The sequence below is a fragment of the Erpetoichthys calabaricus genome, chromosome 1 (genome assembly GCF_900747795.2).
Source record: "Erpetoichthys calabaricus chromosome 1, fErpCal1.3, whole genome shotgun sequence".
In the NCBI taxonomy this organism is placed as follows: Eukaryota; Metazoa; Chordata; class Cladistia; order Polypteriformes; family Polypteridae; genus Erpetoichthys; species Erpetoichthys calabaricus.
The window spans coordinates 263,503,407-263,529,827 of NC_041394.2; the positions used below are offsets into that span (position 1 = coordinate 263,503,407).

The 26,421-nt window shown below is 39.9% G+C and overlaps 1 protein-coding gene across 8 annotated transcripts in view; it reads left to right on the top strand.

Moving 5' to 3' along the window:
• Window positions 1-26,421, top strand: part of LOC114661625 (inosine-5'-monophosphate dehydrogenase 1b) — a 223,971-nt gene that overhangs the window by 76,328 nt on the left and 121,222 nt on the right. For all 8 annotated transcript variants that reach the window (XM_051930263.1, XM_051930295.1, XM_051930285.1 and 5 more), the window contains one exon: window positions 22,972-23,020. In XM_051930263.1, coding sequence (XP_051786223.1) covers window positions 22,972-23,020 — 49 coding nt within the window. The remainder of the gene's footprint in view (window positions 1-22,971; window positions 23,021-26,421) is intronic.

Sequence of the window (26,421 nt, forward strand, 5' to 3'; positions counted from 1 at the left end):
TTATTTGGTGGTATATTTGAATTAAAAATTAGTATGACAGAATGTGCTTAAAGTAGGTATCGTATAATCGCATACAGGCTTTTTACTCATGCTCATTTGTAGATTTACACTTTTTTCTTCAGAGATTCATGCTATTGTTAATAAATAAGCTGTTATTGGTAAACATGTCATTTATTCATTCGAAGTTCTCATCTGGAGAAGTAAGTTGGTATTACATGAAAAATGACTCTTTTTGGATAAAACTGCTGTTTAAACGTTAGCATTCATTTCTATTCATAGACGGTAAGCTCTTAAACTTTGAATATCTGGTGGAAATTATTTCGCAAAAGAATGATACAATTGTGAAGTTATTTGTATAAATATAATTTGCTGAAATTGTCTCAAATGTTTACATATGTAGGATTTATAGACTGGTATTTTTTGTGACATCTTTTCATTTGAATTGCTGCAGTAGGGTCTTTCATACAAATTTGGTCACAGACTGGTTATTAATATAAAGCACCAATACAGTGCATCCAGAAAGTATTCACAGCGCATCACTTTTTCCACATTTTGTTATGTTACAGTCTTATTCCAAAATGGATTAAATTCATTTTTTTCCTCAGAATTCTACACACAACACCCCATAATGACAACGTGAAAAAAGTTTACTTGAGGTTTTTGCAAATTTATTAAAAATAAAAAAACTGAGAAGTCACATGTACATAAGTATTCACAGCCTTTGCTCAATACTTTGTCGATGCACCATTGGCAGCAATTACAGCCTCAAGTCTTTTTGAATATGATGCCACAAGCTTGGCACACCTATCCTTGGCCAGTTTCGCCCATTCCTCTTTGCAGCATCTCTCAAGCTCCATCAGGTTGGATGGGAAGCCATTTTAAGATCTCTCCAGAGATGTTCAATCGGATTCAAGTCTGGGCTCTGGCTGGGCCACTCAAGGACATTCACAGAGTTGTCCTGAAGCCACTCCTTTGATATCTTGGCTGTGTGCTTATGGTCGTTGTCCTGCTGAAAGATGAACTGTCGCCCCAGTCTGAGTTCAAAAGCGCTCTGGAGCAGGTTTTCGTCCAGGATGTCTCTGTACATTGCTGCAGTCATCTTTCCCTTTATCCTGACTAGTCTCTCAGTCCCTGCTGCTGAAAAACATCCCAACAGCATGATGCTGCCACCACCATGCTTCACTGTAGGGATGGTATTGGCCTGGTGATGAGCGGTGCCTGGTTTCCTTCAAACGTGATGCCTGGCATTCACACCAAAGAGTTCAATTTTTGTCTCATCAGACCAGAGAATTTTCTTTCTCATGGTCTGAGAGTCCTTCAGGTGCCTTTTGGCAAACTCCAGGCAGGCTGCCATGTGCCTTTACTAAGGAGTGGCTTCCGTCTGGCCACTGTACCATACAGGCGTGATTGGTGGATTGCTGCAGAGATGGTTGTCCTTCTGGAAGGTTCTCCTGTCTCCACAGAGGACCTCTGGAGCTCTGACAGAGTAACCATCGGGTTCTTGGTCACCTCCCTGACTAAGGCCCTTCTCCCCCGATCACTCAGTTTAGATGGCCGGCCAGCTCTAGGAAGAGTCCTGGTGGTTTTGAACTTCTTCCACTTACGGATGATGGAGGCCACTGTGCTCATTGGGACCTTCAAAGCAGCAGAAATTTTTCTGTAACATTCCCAAGATTTGTGCCTCGACACAATCCTGTCTCGGAGGTCTACAGACAATTCCTTTGACTTCATGCTTGGTTTGTGCTCTGACATGAACTGTTAACTGTGGAACCTTATATAGACCGGTGTGTGCCTTTCCAAATCATGTCCAATCAACTGAATTTACCACAGGTGGACTCCAATTAAGCTGCAGAAACATCTCAAGGATGATCAGGGGAAACAGGATGCACCTGAGCTCAATTTTGAGCTTCATGGCAAAGGCTGTGAATACTTATGTACATGCTGTTTCTCAGTTTTTTTTTATTTTTAATAAATTTGAAAAAACCTCAAGTAAACGTTTTTCACGTTTTCATTATGGGGTGTTGTGTGTAGAATTCTGAGGAAAAAAAATGAATTTAATCCATTTTGGAATAAGACTGTAACATAACAAAATGTGGAAAAAGTGATGCGCTGTGAATACTTTCCGGATGCACTGTATATTGAAGTGATTATTTGGTCTCTACTTAAGCATTGGTATTGGGTAAACCTGCACAGATAATATGATGCCAAAACTCTTCTGAGCAAAGCACGTTTGTTAGAATATTTTTCTAATATGAAAATGCTTCACTTTGAAAAGCTTCACCTCTTGACTGATATGCACAATTGTGCTTATTGAACTGAGTGTTAACAGTGTACATGCTAAACAGTCTAAACTTCACATGCATCTGTCATCCCAGAAATGAGGCAATTTTTTAGAGTATCCATAGAGCCATTTATTTACTTACTGTTACACTTTGAAGTTCACAATTTTCCTGTTAGAGTAGGCTGTGGAATCATTTTAAGCTTGTACCATGTTTTCAGTCTATAGCTAAAATCGTCTTGTTCCAAATGTCAGGCATCTGTCCAGTTTAAAGAATAAAAAAAGTTTTGCCTTTTAACAGTTGTACATTTGTCTCTCTTTGCCATAGCGACTGCTAGATTTTGTAGGTAAGCCTTTGCCCCATTCGAGCATCTGTTTTCTTATTAAAGTGACATTTGAGTCGTTAATCAATGTGATTTTTGAAATGCCAGTCTATCAGCGAGGTTCAGCTTCTGAATAATAATAATTCTTTACCTTTATATAGTGCTTTTCTCACTACTCAAAGCACTCAGCAATTGCAGGTTAAGGCAATGAATATATGCTAACATGTTCGTCTTCAGCTCAGTAGTGCGTTTTGAAACTGGCAGTTCTTGGTCCAAATAAAGTATGAAATCCATCCGTCTAAAAGGAGCCTGCACATGTTAATCTGGCTGTAGAGTGAATTGATTACTTTTTAAAGGCAATGAATATATGCTAACATGTTCGTCTTCAGCTCAGTAGTGTGTTTTGAAACTGGCAGTTCTTGGTCCAAATAAAGTATGAAATCCATCCGTCTAAAAGGAGCCTGCACATGTTAATCTGGCTGTAGAGTGAATTGATTACTTTTTATGGAAATAAGAAGCTTTCCTAAAGTGCCTTGCTGGTTGCGAATTTGTTTGGACTTATCAAACAAACTGGTGTGCACATCTTTAGAAATCTTAATATGGTACACATTCCTAAAAAACAGAGATGTTTACAGAGCTGTAATGAAAATATATTTTTTTTTTCTTCACATCATTTGTGTTTTACATTGTATTATGTGTGCCTTACTGGCCCTGTATAAGCTGTGAGAAAAGCTGTCAAACTACTTATGACTTTCCTGGGGTCTGTTCCAGCAAGCAGGATTAGTTTGAAATCTGGTTAAAGTAAGTCCAGATTCACCAAAATCAGACAGTTTCCATTCCAAACAACCTGGATTAAACAAACCTGTGTTTCTGGAACAGATTAAGTTTAAAGATACATGATGTGCGGGTCCAAAGATGCAAATAACTCCCTATTTCTGATTTTTGCAATGGGCTCAGGATTCGCTTGTTCCAGAAAGAAAGATTTGACAAAATCTAGCTCCGTTACTGAGGCAACCAATGCTGTAAAACTAGCCTGCAAAGTAGCAGGTTTAACGTGAAGATTTAATGTTTTTCAGCCTTGATAATTAATGAGCCAAGCATTTAGTCATTAAATCAAAGTTCATAATTATCCTGTCATTAATGCTGATCCCAGCTACACTATTTAACACTAAAATTACCAAAGCCTACGAAACTTGTAAATCCGGCCCACCTTAAATCCCTTCGCACCACTCCGTCAGTGTCTTTTTTGTCTTCTAAATGTGCCAATCAAGACGAGCAGCAAGCAGCCTACTATTCCATCCCCCCCCCCCCCCACCACCGCAGAACGTGCACAAAGTTCTCCCAGCTAAAAAAAAAATCAAGTGACAGATACGAATAAGGCAGATTCACCAGCGTTTGTGTGTCCGCTTTTATCCATCCAGATCAGAGAATTTCCATAGTCTCAAAACACCACTCACATCTACAGTATTCCCAGTTTCAAATAAAAACTAAGTGTCAGATCCCTGGGTGGGAGGGCGGTAGTATGTATTGTGATTGTGACTGAGAGAATAAAAGTGAAAAAAAAAAAAAAAACGCTAACTTTTACAAGTACTATAAATGTACACCGGCTGTTACATTTGGTTTGCTTCTGTATGTGTTTATTGTATAATATTAACAACTAGCAAAATACCCGCGCTTCGCAGTGGCGAAGTGCTGCTTTAAAATTTTTATTAAGAAGAAAAGTAAATATTTTTAAACTGAGGGAAAATATACCAATAATTATTTGTTAAGGATCTCTTTGTATACCACGTTGTCAGTTCGGCCCTCCGGTTGTAATATGACCAAGCTGTGCACTGAGCTTACTCTTGAGCATGCAGTGTACAGTTGGCCATGTGAAAAGCAATCTTGCCTCAAATCAGTGCCAACCTTTTGTAGGGTCTGTCCCTGAGACTTATTAATTGTCATTGCGAAACAGAGCCTTACTGGAAATTGGAGGCGTTTGAATTGAAACGGGTTTCATCGATAACTTCGCAACCAGCTTTTGAGAGTTTAAACATTCATAAACATCAAAGTGTCCACTACTCAAATTGTCACCTGTGAATCTAAGATGTTTAAGAGGCATTGGCGGTTGTCCAAAGGTGTAAAATATTTGGCTATTTCGGTACACTTGAAAGCGACAACTGAACAATTCAGCGGCAGCCATCAACTCACATGCAGAACCATAGGTGAAGGGCTTAAGCATTTCACGCTTATAGTGCTCCTGTGTAGTATAATTATCTCCTGTACCGTCATCAGTCCACATGTTGAACCTGTCCCAGTCATTCAATACATAAGACACAAAGTTCCTCCAGATATCAAGAGTGAGCCTGATATGGCCGTGCAATATGTAACACAGAGAATGGAAAAGGTGGTCTCCATCTCCGGGCATGGAAACCACTCGGTAAGTGACAGTTCTTTGATCGATGGTGATCACCTCGATAGACATGTTAATGGGGGTACGTTTGGAACGATAAAGGAAATGGGTACCTGAACAATGTAAACTAAGTCTAAAATACCTACACAATAACTATAATCGTAATAAACGAACAGTAAAACGGCGGAGAAGCTGTGGATTAAATAAAAAGGTTGCAGTTATCGGCAGGGAGACTTGAATGCCGTGGCGAAGCAAGGAAGGGAATGAAGAGACCGGAGCGACGGAAAGCCTTATATAGGCAGGCAGCCAAGTACGTGGGAGGCGTGGGGATGGGGGACCCAACGCCGGCGACCGAGCTGCAGGCTAGTTAGCGTTGGGAACCCGCGTACCAAATTTCTTGAAGATGGGCCCATAAGTAACAAAGACCGTTGGAAAGTTAAATATGGCGGCCGACAGTGGCGTCATACCACCGAAATAAGTACGTATATCGGTTTCAGTTAGCGCAGGGAAGCCGCCTACCAAATTTTGTGAAGATGGGGCCGTAAATGAGAAAGTTTAACATGGCGGACGTTGTCGACCATTATGACCGTTACGTGTAGAATTTCGAAATGAAACCTGCTTAACTTTTGTAAGTAAGCTGTAAGGAATGAGCCTGCCAAATTTCAGCCTTTTACCTACACGGGAAGTTGGAGAATTAGTGATGAGTGAGTCAGTGAGGGCTTTGCCTTTTATTAGTATAGATAGACTAGCAAAATACCCGCGCTTCGCAGCGGAGAAGTAGTGTGTTAAAGAGGTTATGTAAACATATATATACATATACACATATCTATATATACATATATACATACATACATAGTGCGTTGTAACACGGGCTGTGATTGTTACATGGGAGGGAGACGACAAATCGCAGCTTCCCGCTTTCTAATCGGGCCTGTGATTGGTGCTTTGACTGATGCCCAGATCCCACAGTATCTCCCCTTAGGAGAGGCGTTAGGCAAGTGTAATTGAATAGCGGTGCTGCAAGTTTAGCTTTACACCTGTTTTTAAGGCTTATTGACTGAAAGGGGCTTTCATGAAAAAAGTTAGGGCTTTGCTACAGGATACACCCTCCACAAGTTAAGGAAGTAAAAATAAAGGTATATATTTCTATTTTATTTAAACCTTTTAAGTTTGTATGGTGGCGCAGTGAAAGGTGCCAGTTAGAAGACCCGGGTTCGCTTCCCTGCGTGGAGTTTGAATGTTCTCCCCGTGTCTGTCTGGGTTTCCTCCGGGTACTCCGGTTTCCTTCCACAGTCCAAAGACATGCCGGTTAGGTGCATTGGCGATTCTAAATTGTCCCTGGTGTGTGGGTGTGTGCGCCCTGCGGTGGGCTGGCACCTTGCCCGGGGTTTGTTTCCTGCCTTGTGCCCTGTGTTGGCAGGGATTGGCTCCTGTATTTAGGATATAGCGGGTTGGATAATGGATGGATGGACAGTTGTATGCATAGACCCATTTGCCTGTTTTCGTTTTTTTTTCTTTCTTCAGTAATATTTCAGCAAACCCAGAGCTTGTCAGTTCAAATCCTGGTACTGACACCACTGTGTGACCCTGAGGAAGTCACTTCACCTGCCTGTGCTGCCAAAAACAAAAGTAATGTAACAAATTGTACCTCAGATGTTGCAAGTTGCTGGAATAAAGGCATAAGTCAAATAGATAAATATGTATTATACACATAGGAACTATTCATTTATTTTCAGTTAAGTCATCTGCAGCAAACCTTTATAAATGAGGGTTTCTCTTTTTTAGGTAGTGCAAACTGTTTCTTCTTCATTGAGGTTTTCTCTTGGAGAGCTTTTTTTCATTTCATTGAAAATTAAAGCAGCAGCTGCCAAAATATGTAGCTTTCTTATTAATTTTTCAACATTGTGTAAAATAACTTTATAAAGTAACATAAAAGGTTTAAATACTGGTTATCCTTTTACACTAAAATATTACTAAAGGGATACCAAAAAAGTAAAATGCATATGTTGTTTTTCTTTAAGGAAATTAAATATTACTGAAGAAAGAGAAAAAAAAAACTAAAACAGCCAAATGGGGCTATGCATACGAACTTAAAAGGTTTAAATAAAACAGAAATATAAACCTTTATTTTTACTTCCTTAACTTGTGGAGGGTGTATCCTGTAGCAAAGCCCTAACTTTTTTCGTGAAATCCTGTTTCAGTCAATAAGTCTTAAAAACAGGTGTAAAGATATTGACAATAAGCTACGCAAACCCACCAAGACATGGAATCGTTTAAATCAAGGCGCGAGTCGAAAAACACCATCCCATACTATTAGTTAATGATTAACACATTTCTATATGTATTGTAAGCATACAATACAACTGATAATATGTTGCGCTTATTTATCTGGTGTACCGACATTTTTGCGCGTTTAACGGCTGAAATCCAACGTGGTTTGTGCCCTTCAGAATGAAAACAGTTTGCATTTACCTTTTTAATAAAAGGCGAGCTTTTAAGCCTGAGAAATCACCCCGTAAATGCACACGTTTAATTGCACATGTGTTAATATGTATGCTTACACACTGTTTCTTCTTCATTGAGGTTTTCTCTAGTATGTAGATCGGGGTAATTACATTCACGGCATTCGTAGTCTGAATCACAAGCTGATTGTATGGGTGGTTACCTACCAGGTAACGCTTATGGTTGGCCAGAAAGTCAGCTAACATCAGCCACAGTGCCTTCAGTTGTGAGAAGCAGATCATAGAATGGTTGAAAATAGTTTACTGTCAAATAATGCGAAGAGTATGCGACACATGTTTCGCCCTAATTCTTGGCTCATCAGGCGTAAGGCAAGTGTAATTGAATAGCGGCGCGTCATTGAATAGCGGCACTGCAAGATTAGTTTCTTTTCAATAAAGTCAGGCGTTAGGCAAGTGTCATTGAATAGCGGCGCGTCAGTGAAGAGCAGGCGCTGCAAGTTTAGTTTCTTTTCAATAAAGTTAGACGTTAGGCAAGTGTCATAGAATAGCGGCACTGCAAATTTAGTTTCTTTTCAATAAAGTCAGGCGTTAGGCAAGTGTCATAGAATAGCGGCGGCGCTGCAAGTTTGGTTTCTTTTCAATAAAGTCAGACGTTAGGCAAGTGTCATAGAATAGCGGCACTGCAAGTTTAGTTTCTTTTCAGTAAAGTCAGGCGTTAGGCAAGTGTCATAGAATAGCGGCGGCGCTGCAAGTTTGGTTTCTTTTCAATAAAGTCGGGCGTTAGGCAAGTGTCATAGAATAGCGGCGGCGCTGCAGGTTTGGTTTCTTTTCAATAAAGTCAGGCGTTGGGCAAGTGTCATTGAATAGCGACGCGTGATTGAATAGCGGCTCTGCAAGATTAGTTTCTTTTCAATAAAGTCAGAAGTTAGGCAAGTGTCATTGAATAGCGGCACTGCAAGTTTAGTTTCTTTTCAATAAAGTCAGGCGATAGGCAAGTGTCATTGAAGAGCGGCGGCGCTGCAAGTTTAGTTTCTTTTCAATAATGTCAGGCGCGCTTTGCAGCGGCAAAGTTCTGCTTTTAAATTTTTATTAAGAAGAAAAGAAAACCTTTTTAAACTGAGGGAAAATATACCAATAACAATTTAAGGATCTGTTTTTTTGTGAAGCTGCCTTTACACAGCCTGTCCACTGTTTTATAAACGAACACCATATAAGGCCGTCCTTTCTCCTTCACAGTCAGTTCACGTGATTACGTATGAGGCGTGATGACGCGATACGCAACCCTGCCTCCCACGGCCAGCGAGCTGCCGTCCATTACTGTATATGGACAAAAAAGAGGTTCCAGTTATGACCGTTACGCTTTGAATTTTGAAATGAAACCTGCCTAACTTTTGTAAGTAAGCTGTAAGGAATGAGCCTGCCAAATTTCAGCCTTCCACCTACACGGGAAGTTGGAGAATTAGTGATGAGTGAGTGAGTCAGTCAGTCAGTCAGTCAGTGAGTGCTTTGCCTTTTATTACTATAGATAAGAGCAGCTCACTACTCAAAACGGTAAATATACGAGGCACTCAGGATCGAACCGGGGGACTGTTGATTACAAGTCAGCAATTCTTACCGCTGCGCCACGGAAAACATTGTATCATCCTTGAGCCTTTTGTGAAAGTGTTTATTTGATCTTTGGACTTAAGGCTTCACACATTATATAGTTTATGTCTACATTTTGTCAATTATTACTGAGATATGAAAACAGTTTGTTTTAACAACGTGTTTACACTGATTATTGTAGAATCAGAACACACATGAAATGCATGTATTCCAAATAACGATCTATTATTTCCACTCTATAACTCCAGCACTTCACTCCCGGATATTCAAGGCACGAGCTGGGAGAACTTTGTGCACGTTCTGCGGTGGTGGGGAGATGAAATAGTAGGCTGCTTGTCTTGGTCGGCACATTTAGAAGACAAAAGACACTGACAGAGATGTGCGAAGGGATTTAAGGTGGGCTGGATTTGCACGTTTTTTCGTAGGCTTTGGTGTTTCTAGTGTTAAGAAACTGAAAAAAATTAATGAAATGTTGAAAATGTCTTGCTCTTTCCTGAATGAACAATCAACATAGAAGTACCAAATTCTGCCTGCAAAATGTAATTGGATTTCGGCCAGACAATCTGACATGTCCATGTTATTGTTTTACTAGGGGGCTCCGCCCCCTGCTCGCTTCGCTCGCCAACCCCTGGCGTTGGGACATGAGAGAGTCAGATGTATGAATTAGATATAGAATAGTGTGCAGCTTTGGATGATGCCCATAGAAATAACAAATAGAGTGTTTGTCATATATTAATGTTTTATTGGAATATTTCTTTGTATACAACATTAGTAGTAAAGATGGTGTCTTGTCCTTGAATGAGTCTTCCTTGGAATGGATTATTTATAATTTTAACTTTAACGTCAGATGAACGGCGAACACGTGAGAAGGCAACATAAAGTTGTCCATGTCCAAAAACGGGTTCAGAGAGGTAGATGCCAACCTTGTCCATGGTTTGTCCTTGTGATTTGTTGATGGTCATGGCAAATGCAGGTTTAATGGGGAACTGTCGGCGTTTCAATGTAAAAGGTAATTCTAGCTCAGAACTTGTAAGGTCAATTCTAGGAATGAGAACAGTATTGTTAGCATGTGATCCTGTAAGAACTGTCGCTTGAATAACATTGCGTGTCATGGTGTTGACGACTAACCGTGTGCCATTGCATAAACCCTGTTTTGTGTTAAGGTTTCTTAATAGCATGATTATTGTTCCGTTTTTAAGGGCAAGGTCGTGTTGTGGTAATCCGGCAGGGTTAATAGTGTTCAAATATTCTAAGGGGAAATTTATATGTTCATTGTCGTCATCAGAGTCAACTTTGTCTGAGCTTAGAAAGATCTGTGTCTCTCCAGGAAGTAATGAAATGACTTGGTTATTAATGTGATTAACATTAATATTTTTTGGACATAATATAGTGCGTTGTGTTAACAGGGGTATTTGGTCTAATGTGATTGCTGTTCCAAATATCTCTTTTACTAAGTCGTCTGAGATAAAGGATTGTGGAATGGAAATAATATCTGGGTGAAGTCCATCTGTATTTGTGAGTGTACCATTTCCCAGTTGTATTAGCCAACTGTTATATTCTGGATCTGGACATCGCATGTTTTGTACCAACTGTATTGTTTTAAAGCAATGCCAATTGTCTGCGTATTTTAAGGTGGACTGAACAATAGCTGAGCGCATGGCATGTGGAACAATAGCTAAGCATTGTCTAAAATCTCCTCCTAATAAAAGAACTTTTCCTCCAAAGGGAATATTATTATTCATCAACGTTTGTAGAAGTTTATCAATGGTGTTGAGTAAGTGACTGGATGCCATTGTACATTCATCAATAATTATCAGTTTTGCAAGACGGATGTCTCGGGCATTGCTACTGTGAATGTTCATAGTGGATACTGATGTCTCTGTGATTGGGACCGGTATTTTGAATATTGAGTGACATGTACGACCATTTATTAACAGATTTGCTGCCACTCCGGAGGATCGCAGTCACTGTTAATATGTTTCCTTTTCTGCAGTTGAACGGTTAATAGTGCTTTATTGTAAGGAGATCCACCAATGCTGACACCTATGCTGTCTAGTGTGAAGGTGTTGACGTTCACTTTAGAATATGTGGCTTTGGGTGTCACTTCTTATGGATGTGTGTGGGTGTGTGTGTGGGTGGGGGGGGGGGTGAGGATTGTTGTTGCGCGAGCGTCTTCTTTCTTTTTGTGTTCCTGTGTCTTGTTTGAATCCCCCTCTTTGTGTGTGTCCCGTCCGTTGCTTGTAGGGTCTGTGGGGTGGGCTTCGCTCGCCAACCCCTGGTGTTGGGAATGACAAAGAGCGTGATGTATGAATGAGATATAGAATAGTGTGACGGTGTAGATGATGCAAATAGAAATCAAACAATAAAGTGTGTGGCACAGTGTAAAGGTTTATTTGAAAATTTCTTTGTACACGCCGTTTAAGTGTAAAAGGTAATTCCAGCTCAGAACTTGTAAGGTCATTTAAGATGGTTATTGTTGTGATCAGAGTCAAGTTTGTCAGAGCTTAGAAAGAGTTGTGTCTCTCCAGGAAGTAATGGAATGACTTGGGTATTTATGTTTTCCACATTAATATTTTTTGGACATAATATAGTGCGTTGTGTTAAAAGGGGCATTTGGTCTAATGAGATTGCTGTTCCAAATGTCTCTGTAACTAAGTCGTCGCAGATAAAGGCTTGAGGAATTGTAATAATATGTGGCTGAAGTCCTTCTGTATGGGTGAGTGTACCATCTCTCAGTTGTAATAAGCAATTGTTATGATCTGGTTCTGGACATCGTATCTTTTTTACTAACTGTATCTTTTGAAAGTAATGCCAATTGTCTGCGTATTTTAAGGTGCACTGAGCAATAGCTGAGTGCATGGCATCTGGAAGAATAGCTAATCACTGTCTAAAATCTCCTCCTCACAAAAGTACCTTTCCTCCAAATCGAATATTATTATTCATAAACGTTTGTAGAAGTTTATGAATGGTGTTGAGTAAGTGACTTCATGTCATTGAACATTCATCAATAAACAACATTTTTTCAAGACGGATGTCACGTGCAGTGCCACCGTTAATGTTCATAGTGGATACCAATTTGTAGGATCTAATGCAGTTGATAAAGATTTAACTTTCAGGTACATCGTCAGTTATAAGCTTCTGTAGATATTCAGTATATGAATGTAAAGAAGGCAGTCTAATTTGACCCTTTTGTCAACAACGTGTAAATGTATTACTTGTATTGCCAATTGTTTCTTCAGGGAAGTGAACTGAATGACAATGATTGCAAATGACATTCATTAATCCGAATGAATTTTCCTGGTGTATGTTTTGCTTGTGCCGTTTGAGAGGCGTGTTGTTGCATGTGTAGTATTTGGGACGTGTTGTTTTGGAGCTGTAATCGATTTGCCTGTGCTGTGTGAGAAGCCCGTTGTAGCCTTCGCTGCCATTAACGTATGTCTGAGACGGGAGGTGTTTCGTTTTGAATCCGTGCCTGTTGCGATGCAACACTTTGATTGATAGATTGCGTAATGTGGATCTAGGATGTAGATTTGTGCATATTTGCGTTGTTGATTTGTTTCAGGGTGCACTGTTCCAATGCGATGCAGTATTTGTGCACATATGCGAAAGCAGTATGGTCCATTGCCTTTTGGTGGCCTGATATTATATATATCAAAAGCATATGCAAAAGCAAATGAACTATTGTAGGATCTAATGCAGTTCATAAAGTTTTTACTTTTAGGTACATCGTTAGTTAGAAGCTTTAGTTGAGCTTTGCGTTTTTGGAGTCGAGACATTTTTTCTTATGGATGTGTGGGGGGGATCGTTGTTGCGCGAGCGTTTTGTTTCTTTTTGTGTTCCTGTGTCTTGTTGAATCCCCCTCTTTGTGTGTGTCCCGTCCCTTGCTTGTAGGGTCTGTGGGGTGGTTTTGTGTTCTTTTTTTTGGTCTTCCATGGGCTTGTTGAATCCCCCTCTTGGTGTGTGTCCCGTCCCGTGCCTGTAGGGTGGCGGGGGTATGGTCGTGCCTTGCTATTGTGCGCTCGTCTGTTCTTTTTTTTTTGGTGTGTTTAGTTTCGTGTGCAATGTGTTTCGTGCTTTCCCCTCGTTTGAGTGCTCTTTAATGTTTTTTTTTCCTTATTTTGGTGCTTGTTGAGCCTCATTTTTGTGACTCCTTTCTGTATGTGCTCACTCCTGTTTTCTGTGCTCTTGTCGGACTCTTTTTGCGCCTGCGTCTCTCGCTGACCCTCATCCGCCTCTCTCGCCCTCTTTTGTCCGCCTTTCTCGGGTCCTCAGCCGACTCTCGCGGACTGTTTGTTGCGCCGGCGCAGTACGTCTTTTTGCAGCTACGGCCCATGGCCGGATGTGCCTGCGTCCATCATCCGGTTTAGCATTCTCGGTTAGTAATATGGATATCCAAGGCTTTATATCTAAAGCTTCCTTTCTAAAACTTGACAGGTTTAGTGTTGTACATTATGGCTTTGAGCTGGCATTGATGCAAATCATGGATGGTTCTGGTTTGTAAATTTTAAGTTACCATTCAAAGAGTGGGCACTTTAAATTCTTTTCATGTAGAAATCTCCAACAATGTAATTAACCTTTGGTTTCTTTTGTCATGTAATTACTGGACAGTACAGGATTCAGTGCGAACAGAATACCATTTGACATCTGTCGCAGTAATGATTAGAACAACTAGATTTATGCCAAACACTTAATGTCATGGGCCTTGCTTACACTTTTTTGATGAGTGATGAAAAATGAAAAGCAATGCTTACTTGAAGGTATATGTTTCAAGTAGAATAATATCACCAGGGGTACTTGCATAATGCAGCAATTTACCACACAAAGTTAGCACAGATTTCACTGATTAACTGTTTTACACATTCATTCTTTCAGTGATACTTTTTCATGCCATCTCCCTTTCCTTAGCTGCTGCTTCTGCCATTTTGCTTCTCTGCCGATAATCTTCACACATTGTAACCAGCCCCTCTTGCATAGCTGGCAAAAAAAGTTGTTCCTTTTCTTTCTCAGCTTTGTAATTTTTGGTTGATTTGGGAGGTTAGGTTTCCGGGAATGTCTGTTAATCCAATTGGATTAACAATCTGTGATTTATGTGAGCCTATTGAAATGGGTTTGCTGGAACTGGATAATCCACATGTATCAATTGCTCTATAGCAAGATGGGATTCATCCGGAAATCCAGGATTATATAATTTCGCTTTCTGGAACAGACTTCTAGTTGAATGTGTTGCAGTTAATACAAGCAATTACAGAAGTAAGAGTATTAAGTCTTATTATTAACAGTAAGTAAGGGGAAATAAGACTATTGATTTACTGTATGCATACAGCGCCACCCCGCTGCCTGCGCTTGGGAAAGCAGATCATAACCTGGTTCTGCTTCAGCCTCACTACAAACCAAAAGTGAGGGTCCTACCTGCAACCACACGATCATTCAGGAAGTGGACCCCGGAGGCAGAGAAGGCTCTGAGAGAATGTTTTGGAACTACAGACTGGGATATCCTGCAGGGATCACATAGTGAGAACATTGAGTAAGTTGTTGACTGCACTACTGACTACATCAGCTTCTGTATGGACTTTGTAGTTCCAGTAAGAACTGTACGCTGCTATGCTAACAACAAGCCATGGATTACAATTGACATCAAGGGCCTTTTGAACCAGAAGAAAAGTGCTTTCAAAGGCGGTGATCAGCATGAGCTCAAGCGCGTGCAGAAGGAACTCCGAGTCCAGCTCAGGGCGGCGAAGGAGCAGTACAGGAGAAAGCTGGAGCAGAAGTTGCAGAATAACAGCATGAAGGAAGTGTGGGATGGGATGAAGATCATCACTGGCTGCAACTCGAAGCGGGGTACCACCATCGAGAGAGACGTGAAGAGAGCAAACCAAATGAACAACTTCTTTAACAGGTTTGACCACCCTATCCCACTCTCACCTCGGAGTACTGCACCCTCCACAAATCCTTCTGCTGATACCAACATAGGAGAGACATCCCCACCCACAATTACAACAGCGCAGGTGAGCAGAGAGCTGAGGAGACTTCGTGCCAGCAAAGCAGCGGGTCCAGATGGAGTACTGAAGGTCTATGCATCGGAGCTGGGGGATCCTCTACAGCGCATCTTCAACCTGAGCCTGGAACAGGGGAGAGTCCCAAGGCTTTGGAAAACATCTTGCATCACCCCAGTCCCAAAGGTATCACGTCCGAGTGAGCTGAATGACTTCCGGCCTGTTGCTCTGACGTCACATGTGATGAAGACCATGGAGAGGCTGCTGCTCTACCACCTGAGACCACAAGTCCAACACGCCCTCGACCCTCTGCAGTTTGCATATCAGGCGAAGGTGGGAGCGGAGGATGCCATCATCTATATGCTACATCGATCCCTCTTCCACTTGGACAGAGGCAGTGGTGCTGTAAGAATTATGTTTCTAGACTTCTCTAGCACCTTCAACACAATCCAACCTCTGCTCCTTAGGGACAAGCTGACAGAGATGGGAGTAGATTCATACCTAGTGGCATGGATTGTGGACTGTCTTAAAGACGGACCTCAGTATGTGCGTCTTGGGAACTGCACGTCTGACATTGTTGTCAGCAACAGAGGAGCGCCACAAGGGACTGTAGTTTCTCCGGTCCTTTTCAGCCTATATACATCGGACTTCCAATATATCTCTGAATCCTGTCACGTGCAAAAGTTCGCTGATGACACTGCTATCGTGGGCTGCATCAGGAGTGGGCAGGAGGAGGAGTATAGGGACCTAATCAATGAGTTTATTAAATGGTGCGACTCAAACCACCTACACCTGAACACCAGCAAAACCTAGGAGCTGGTGGTGGATTTTAGGAGGCCCAGACCCCTCATGGACCCAGTGATCATCAGAGGTGACTGTGTGCAGATGGTGCAGACCTATAAATACCTGGGAGTGCAGCTGGATGATAAATTAGACTGGACTGCCAATACTCATGCTCTGTGTAAGAAAGGACTGAGCTGACTATACTTCCTTAGAAAGCTGGCGTCCTTCAACATCTGCAATAAGATGCTGCAGATGTTCTATCAGATGGTTGTAGCAAGCGCCCTCTTCTACGCAGTGGTGTGCTGGGGAGGCAGCATTAAGAAGAAAGACGCCTCACACCTGGACAAACTGGTGAGGAAGGCAGGCTCAATTGTCGGTATGGAGCTGGACAGTTTGACATCTGTGGCGGAGCGACAAGCGCTCAGCAGGCTCCTATCAATTATGGAAAATCCACTGCATCCACTAAACAGTGTCATCTCCAGACAGAGGAGCAGCTTCAGCGACAGACTGCTGTCACTGTCCTGCTCCACTGATGGACTGAGAAGATCGTTCCTCCCCCAAACTATGTGACTCTTGAATTCCACCCAGGGGGGGTAAACATGAACATTATACAAAGATATTGTCCGTTTTTTACCTGCATTATTATCAATCGTTAATATTATTTTTTGTATCAGTATCTATCTATCTATCTATCTATCTATCTATCTATCTATCTATCTATCTATCTATCTATCGGAATATTCCACCCAAAAATGATGTATACAGGTGGAATCCCATTGTAACGAAATTTATGGGATCATAAAAATTTTGTTATAATGGAAAATACCTACACTATTGTGACGGGTTACTGGCAATTTGCCATCACTAGCGGCAGTGGTGCAAGGACCTCTCTGTAGCTGCTTTGCTGCTCCTGGTAAACGGTAAACCAAGGGCAAAGTAATTTGTTGTCCTCTGTAGGATCAGGCCTCTTGCTTAATGTGCTTGCCACACAATGTTTAGAACATTTAACACTGGCCTTTGACCTCATCTTCCTCACACTCTCCTGGTGTGTCACAGCAGTGATTCGTAGGCACTGGTTTTCTTATAATCTGAAGATGGGAGCTAAAGAATGATTGCAGCTCCTATGTTGAGGGCTGAAGTAACATCTCCTATTTTGAATGAAATTCTGAATCTATACCTGCCTTCTCTATTCTGTAATAAAGTTCCTGCATTTTCCGTGGAAACCTAAACTCACCTTCCTGTCTCGTGTAATTGTGAACCAAGCTTGAGTTCTTCTTCAAGGGTGCTTCTTAAACTGTAACAAATATTTGATTTGAAAATGAGACGATAGATGCAATGTTATTTTGTAATAGAAATGCAGGTATGAATACAGAATGAAAATGAGAGGTTAGATGTAACTTTTTTTTGTAGACATAGCAGGTATGAATACAGAACAATTTCAGCATCCCAACACAACTACCCCAGCAGAAGCTCAGTCGAGCACTGACTCAGAATTTGGCTATTTGTATGATATCACACCTACACCCTCACCAAGACTGCCCAAAACCGGAACATTTTTCAACAGACTATTGGTGAAAAGTGTAGGAGCGGCATAAAGTATTTTTTGCATTACATTATCTTAAGGGGCCATTTTTGGTTTGTTGTGCAGAAATGTATATTTTGTTGAAATGAAATCTGTTAAACCTGATGATGTATGAACTTTTGTCCGGGCCCACAAAAAGTATTTATTCTGAATTTAATTACTTCGGTAGTTGCTGTAACAGGATTTGACCTGTATATACAGTATTTTTATATATATATAATATATATATGTATGCTACTTACCCCATATACTTTTTAGTGGTGACCAAGAAAAAAGTATTATCTCCTGTTTTCATGTAGAATGGAAAGAAGTAAGTTTATGGCATAAGAGAGGAAATAAAATCCAGTGATGTACAAGTGCAAATGATGACTTTTTTTTTTTTTTTTTTTTTTTTTTTTTTTTTTAACATGTGCCACATAAGCTGCATATTTGTTATCAATTCATATGCTTAAAACATGCAAATCAAATGCTTTTTCTTGTAAAATATCGTTGGCTACTCCCTTGGTCAGAAGTTTTTTCTTTTTTAAAATTGTTTTCTGTTTTGGTCATTCTGGTGTATGTTCAGACCATAGTGTGTGTGCATATATATTTATCTATTTGTGGATTTATTTATTTATTTACAGAGCTTCTGTAAAAAGCTACATAGGAGTCACTTTTTGAACTAAAGCAAGACTCTAAACCAGTTAATGAGGGGAGAGTTTAGTTTTCAGTTCGAAGTCCTTCCTTTTCCTTTATTTAGGAAAAGTCTTGGTCGTTCCATACTTCCATTTCACAATTTTTGAGGCCTCCGTGCATTTGGGAACACTCAAAACTTTCAAGTGGGTTTTATACCCTTGCCCTGATCTATGCTTTACCAGTTTGTTTTCAGCGGTCTGCAGAGACTTCCTTGGACTTCATGGCTTAGTTTTTGCCTTGTCATGCAGTGTGAGTTGCTCTACCTTATATACACATGTTTGCTTATTTAAACTATGATCAAGCAGAACTGTTTGTCACAGATGGACTCCAGTTTTATTTTAAACATATTCTAAGAGTAATTAAAGCACACAGGATGCACCTCACCACAATTTAGAGTGCTACAGTACATACTTTAAATAAGAGATTTCAGTTTTTGATTTTCAGCAAATTTGCAAACTTTTCTGAATCCTTGTTTTCAGTTTGTCATTATGAGCTATTGAGGTTAGATTTATGGGCAAAAATAGCAAATTTATCCTTTTAAAATTAAATTTACATCACAATAAATTGTGGAGAATGTGAATGGGTCTTAATATTTTTTGATTCAACTGTATTTAACATCACAGCTATTAGGCAATAGCCTATTTATGTAACGGACTGATTCATCTGGGAGTTTTAAACTTCACTTTTCCTTGATATATTAATTGTCATCTTGCAGTCTACACTTTCAGAACCACTGCTAAAGTATTATTCAAATTATGTGTAAGTGCCACTGCACTTTTATTTGAAGTGGCAATATGGTTTACTTTGGAGGCATTTTTCCCTTTTGCCCCCAGCTCTTTCAGAGATTCACATGTCTTGATGTTGAGTGCATGTGTGATGTCTGACTATTAGGATGGTGGTGCCCTTGCTTTATTTTCCTATCTTTGGACTTAGAAAAGTTAAAATCAAATGTTTTTTTTGGTTTTGCCCTCTGGTTATGATGACGAATCGTATTGCTTTTCAAGTCTCAACCTTCACCTTTTACCAACTACACCTTGGCAACATCCCCTGCTACTAAAGTAAAAATTTTTATACAGTTATTTCTCAGAAACTGTGGACATATAATACTACATTAATAACAAGAGGAGGAAATTTGGGGGCCAGATGAAAGAGTTTATTACTGGAGGATGGTTTAGGAGAACTGTTTTTCGACCTGGGAAATGTTCTGCTCCTGTTAGACAGGGAACAAAGCATATTTAGTTAGGCCTAGAAATGCTGCAGTTTATTTGTAACCTTTTGTGTATTTGGCTAATTTATATAGTTTGACCCTTTATTTTTAATCAAAACAGAAGTGTAAATATGAAGTATGAGAGTAGCCAGGTTTCCATCCAAGGAGTTTTTGCGAAAAAAATATTTAGCGCTTCAAATTTTTTTACCGATATAGCTGATAGAAATGCTAATTATCGATAAAATGTTGTACATGTCGTCATAATATTTTTCCGTTTAACTTTAGCGCATAAATTCCATATCGATACTTCAGATGTCGCAAAAACTACATTGGAAACAGTTTTTGTCGGAAAAAATTGCTTTAACGCAAATAAATGTGTCACATTTTCATCACGTGCAATCAAAACGAGAATGGCGGAGCGGTTCGCATGGTCTGATGAAGAGAGTTTTTTTTTTGATTAAACGTCGTTATTTTGTATTAATTCAAATTTCAGTTTTAATTAAAAACCTTAAGGGAAGCAAGTTAATTCAGTTGTTATAGCACTGTGAAGGGATGTTGAAAGGTAGGCTCACCTGTACAGATCCGATGCTGCAAACACAGCTGCATCATAGGCACTTCCAGGAGTGCCAACACAAATGTCTCGTATCATGCACCTGTCATCAACAAGGGCCTGGGGAACAATAGATGGCCACCCTTTGCGATTAATGTAATCGCGGTAGCCTTCCGTCGGGGGAAGAATAGGCACATGCGTGCCATCCAGCGCACCGTAAATCTGTGGCACAAGATGCACCAAGGAATTGCGGTATGCAATTTCATTGGCCTCCGCTACAGTCGGAAGTCTGATATAACGCTGCATTAATTTTTCTTTAATAGCGGTGCACACAGCATATACACATCGATGGACGGTAGTTTTACTAACCCCGAAAGTTTCTCCAACTACTCTATACTCGGCGCAGGTTGCCAGCTTGTAAAGGGCGATGGCAATCCGCTTTTGGGTTGGAACCGGTGGTCGGTGGCAACCTGTGATGGGCGCAACATCAGGACTGATGAATCGACACAACATCTCAAACGTCGGCCGTGTCATTATAAAATGTTGCAGCCAGAGATTTTCTGTTAAATGTCTCTCCACCACCTCCTCCCAGAAGGTCTTATTCCGTCGTCTCTCCCATACCCGTGGGTTTCGTCGCACTGGGGTACTTTCTTCGAGCTCTAGGGCTATCAGACAAGCAACTGCTTCATTCTGCTGTCGTCTTCGGATATTATGTACAATTCCAATTATTTGTGAAAATGAAATAACAGTAAGCTGGCAAATTTCAAAAAACTGTCTGAATAATCTCTCCATTTCTTTGTTTCTTTGTTTAGTGGAGGGGGTGTAACGTGGAAAACAAAAGGTAGATAATTTGCGACATACACAAAATTATGTATGGAAACGGCTCAAGGGCAGATTTTTTTCGCGATACAACAAAAGTTATGCGACAGTTCGTTTTGGGGGGGGGGGATGATGTCATCACGCACACCATTTTATTGATAAAAAGCCAGTTGGATGGAAACAGGCTGGAGACAGCAAATTTCGCACATTTTTTTTTTACGCATATTCTGTTTGTCGATAACAAAACGTCGCAAAAAACTGGATGGAAACTTAGCTAATGTGAATTAACAATTTATTTTGCAGTGTCCAAATCAAAAGCCAATAAACATTTGAGACATTTCAGTTCTTTGCTAGATCATTGGTATTGTGTAGCAAACAGGGTGAGACTGGTCTTTTTGAAATTACACTCGGTGACAAGAAGGATGAATGCAATAGAGAAAACCATATGCAGCAGTCAGTGATTTGTCAAACATAATAGCAATGGGATCCTGTCAAATTCTGCTGTGACAGAACATTGTATTCGAACGTAGTAGGAACTGCAAAGGCATGTTTTTCAGTTTTATCTTTAGAATTTCAAGTGAATGTAATTTTTTGGACAATTTGGAAAGAAAATACGGCCAGTTATTTTTGTTAGCTAATGTAACTGTGATACATAAACTGCTTTTTGTGTGGTGTTGTTTCATTCGGGTATAATTATGTTGTGACTTGGTAGTTGTAGCCCAAGTGCAAGGTGCAGGAAGAAAAACATGATTGCATAAAAGTTGGTTACTTACAAATTTTCTGTTTTTACAAAACCGCCTCAGTTCAAGCAGCTACTTTCATATTGTCTGTTCCTTTTTCTGCACTTTAATTTGCAACATTTTTCAGTCTAAGAAATTGACTTTAGCATTGTTTATTATCCTAGTACCCTCAGACTTGTTGATACATGGCTGTAATATATGATACAAACCTTTCTCAGCATTGCACAATCCACTTGTTGATGCATGGGTGTAATATACAGCATAATAAACAAAACATTTTTCAACTTTGTATAATCCAGTTAAGCATTGTCAAAGCCAGGGCTTATCACAATAGTAAAAGAATGCAAGGCAGGAAAAATCTAGGACTGAACACCAGTCATTATCGAGGCACACTCATACACACCCTCATACTCATTGACACTAGGTTGACTTACAGACACCATTTCACTCCCCAAGTATGTCTGTAGAGATGTTGGGTAATGCCCACACATATGGTATAAAAGTATGCAAATTCCGAACAGTGAGTGGACAGAGAATTGAAACTGTGAACGGTGAGGCAAAATAACGAAATCCTAAATTTTTCTGAGCCTGCTTATTCCATTACAGGGTTGTAAGAAACCATCACATCAGCTGACCCAGGATGAGATTTAGCTCACTGCAAGGGTCCTTGATAAACATTTAAATAGTCAAAATTCGGCAAATGTAATAGAGGTAACACGTGTCTTTGAATGTAAGATTTTGAACTACGTATCTAGAGAACACATGAGCTCCACAGGGACAGTGCTGCTGCTAAAACAATTCAAGGAAAAATATTGCAGACAGTGTGTGTTGTGTTTTTTGTTTATACAAGTACAGTACTGTAGTTTTACAGCTGTGGTAAGAACCACTTCGCAGAAGAGACACTTTATTGGTGTTTCAGGAGATACAGATAAAATAGTTGAAGCTGTAAAAATAGAAATGTAGTTTATACTTTGGGTTTTGGTAAAGTGTTATTGTAAAGTTTGTTTCTGGTAATGTTTTGCGGCCCATGGAAATACTTTACAAATTAGCTACTTGGAGCATGGAATATGTATAGAATTTACACTGTGTTGGTGAAAAAAAAATAATGCACCTTTTACTGTTAAGTATTTCTTTCTGAAGGCACGGTGGCGCAGTGGTAGCATTGCTGCCTCGCAGTTAGGAGACCCGGGTTCGCTTCCTGGGTCCACCCTGCGTGGAGTTTGCATGTTCTCCCTGTGTCTGTGTGGGTTTCCTCTGGACTGTGGGAGGAAACCGGAGCGCCAGAAGACCTGCAGGTTAGGTGGATTGGTGATTCTAAATTGGCCCTAGTGTGTGCTTGGTGTGTTTGTGTGTGTCCTGCGGTGGGTTGGCACCCTGCCCGGGATTGGTTCCCCGCCTCGTGCCCTGTGTTGGCTGGGATTGGCTCCAGCAGACACCCGTGACCCTGTGTTTGGATTCAGTGGGTTGGAAAATGGATGGGTGGACAATTACGAATTGCTGATAATTTATATCATTTGAAATGACCTTTACCTTACACAAATGTTTCATGTTTTTGTTTATAGTGACTTCTTGATCCTCCCTGGCTTTATTGACTTTACTGCTGATGAAGTGGTAAGTAAAATATCAAAATCCAGCTTTCTGTATTTGATGTTTCATATTTATCTAAATATTTCAAGATCTTTTGTATTTAAACATGAGATTTAACTATAGATTAGTGTTGAACTATACACCAGTACTAGAAAAAGAATCGAAATTCCAAATCTATAAAACAGTACTATACCAGCTAATTTTTTAGTGCAAGTAAATGGTATTGACATCTTATGTGCTTAACCCAAATGGCTCGCCACATGCTCTTTAAAGCAGTATTTGAATATTGACACATGTCAAAATCCTCCCCGCACCATGTTTGACTATGCTTATGTTAGCAATAGCGCAAGTCCAAGGGAAGGGGCAGTTATCTGTTATTTTAATTGGAATCATTTTTGTACCAGGGCTGAGGTGCAAAAGCTGTTATCTGTATTGATCTCAAAATTTTAATGTTGATCCAACACTGCCATAGATACAGTCTATCAGGTAAAAGCTTGTTGTCTGGATGTAATGTGGATAATGACAAATGTGTGAAACAATATGTTTTAACCTTGAATGGGCATATTGCCTTGATTTTCTCAGATGCCACACTTCTCTCTTTATACTTGAACCTAGGTACCCTCTTTAAAGAACAGTTTCCAATAAATGCTAGATAATGCTCAGAATTTGAAAGGTTCCCACACGTTTTGGTTCATTTAAACATGCATATCAGTAAAAAAATAAAGGAGTTTCCACGAGTAGTGGAAGACGTTTGCCTGGGGTTTTTGCCTCATTATACTGATGTGTAATACAGGGCTCCAAGAATAATAGAATTTCACATGTTAGAACAGTCTTCAAGGAAAGTCACCAAGTTAAATAATAGATAGATAGATAGATAGATAATGATTGACTCCATGAGCTGGATTGGTTTGGCCAAGGAATGAACTTGGTTTGTTAGGTTAATTACTTTCTGCTTTTTATTTTAGTTTGTTATTTAGTTTCTACTTTATTATTGATGTATTTTAACAAATATGTAACCTTATATGTGATAGCTCAGTATTTAGTGAGTGGTATAGTCTAGTCTTGTATTTTGCCTTGAGAGATTTCACCGCACTCTGTGCCTGCACTTGGTGAGGAGTGCTGTGCAAGAACTAAGTATTTTGTACTGTTGTATTATTGAGGTGAAGGTTGGCCATCTAGCTGTGTGAAGAGGATTACTTGTATTCTGGTTTGTGTGTTGCATTTACCCCCTTTTTTTGGACACCCATTACATGCCTTAACCTACCCGGAAGGAGATCTCTCTCTGAACTGCCTCTCCCAAGAAGGTTTTTTTTTTCCCTACATGGTTTTTTGACTTGACTTGTTTTTTGAGAGGTTTTTCTTATTTTCTCAGAGTCAAGGCTGGAGGGACTGTTAAAGCCTGTTGAGGTATTCCTTGTGTGGGTTTGGGCTATACAAGAAGTAAATAGTTGATGAAGCTAATGCAGGAAATGTTTCTCAAATGCCTTATCTCTCATGTAAATGTTGAATTCTTCCCATAGAAAATCTAATTACTCAGTGGCTGAAAATTTTCATTTTCTGTAAATGGTAAATCTACTGTACACAAGTGTATGTGTGTGAGTGAGCGCACAGACACCTAGCCTGTGTCATTATCTAAATAAAAATGAAGACAGTAAATTAGAAGTTGATCAAAATGTCATCAAAATGTCATCACCGTATAGAGCTATTTTATGCAGCGACCCACAAATCTTAATAAGGGTATATTTTTCAAGGCATTATATCACAATAGCTAGAGATTCTACTGGAGTATTAAAAGGTAATGGTGAACTGGGGCACCACTATCCAGCAATTTAGTTCATTTGGAACAGCAAAGATTTATCAGAGTTAGTGAGAATCATAGCCATAGGTTAAGAATATAATTCAAATCAGATGCAGTGCAATCGAAGAGTATCAATGTATTCATAAAGCAGTAATTAAATTCCTTCTCAGATTATCTGAAGTTCTCATTTTGCTTTTTACTACTGCTATTGATTTAAAGGTTTCACATTTATCTATCTTTTCAGATTACATGACTAGAAATTGCAGGAGATCACAGATTTCACGATTCCATGATGACTTTCCACCACAGTTTCACATTTCCAAAATATCACAAGCTTACCTCTTTTCTGACAGCCAATAATTTCCTGCCTGACTGTACTAGTGCTGTACAAATGCTTTCTAGATACGGCAAGTTAGGCTTTAGTCTTGTCCTTTTTCTTATTTCCCATTCTATCATAACGTGTAAAAACATGAGACATCAAACAGCTAAGCCTCTCTTCTGTTTGTGTGTTCCAAAGCATGCGTTTCCACTATTTCCTTGCAGCTGCATTTCTTGCGTTCTACCTCTGGGTAAAAGCTCATTGTTTATCATGTCTCACACAAAGCTCACCCCTATGACCTATTTGATTTTGTTGGGGAGAGTCACAGACTGGTCCCACTGACTGGCTGTCACGGGCACGCTGTTACTGTCCCCTTTGAATCACGAAGATATTGTAAACAAAGGCTGCGACTGAAAATCTGTGGAAAAGTTGTGCAGTATGACTGCAACTTATGTTACCAAATAGTACAGGACAAAATTTTAAAGTAACACACAACAAATGTAAGCTATAGTTGGTTCCATGGCTCTTTGTTTATTTCCCTTCCATATAGTTGAATCAAATTTTATTTGTCATATACAGATTATGCATATAGTACAATATGTACTGAAATGTTTAGTTGCTCAGTTCCATTGACTGTTCCTATTAAAAAGAATATAAAAGGGCAATAACAATAATACATGAGGCAGGGATACATGATTTAATCATTAATATAATTTATGAGATATTAATAACCAAATTACTTCATATAAGGGAGTTAACTTGAGGGCATTGCATAGTTCTAGGCTTATTCTTTATTCAAGACAGTAGTATCATTTACCTAACTTCAATCACAGAAACAAGGTCATTGTGGGGATTGCTGGTATTGTTGATGGCTTTCTTTGTCTTGGTCCAGCATAGTAATACTTCCTTTCAGGATACTTTCAGTAGTGTTCTGTGAAAGTTCTTTAGTTATTGAGAGGGCAGCCTGAAATCCCTGAGGCATCTAAACTGGTAAAGACATTATTTTGTCTTCTTTATCAAGGTGTTAGTATGTGTGAACCAGGTTAGGTCCTCTGAGATGTGGATAACTGTACCAGAATCTGTCCACCCTCTCCACCTCCTCACTGTTAATACTGAGGGGGTGATAATGCCTCTGCTGTTTTTTTCCCCCTTAACACTAGAATTACCAGAGCCTACGAAAAAACTCGTATATCCGGCCCACCTTAAATCGCTTCTTAAAACCTTTCTCACCTCTCCGCCAGCGTCTTTTGTCATCTAAATGTACTGATAAAGACATGCTGCCAGCAGCCGGCTATTCCATCCCCCCAA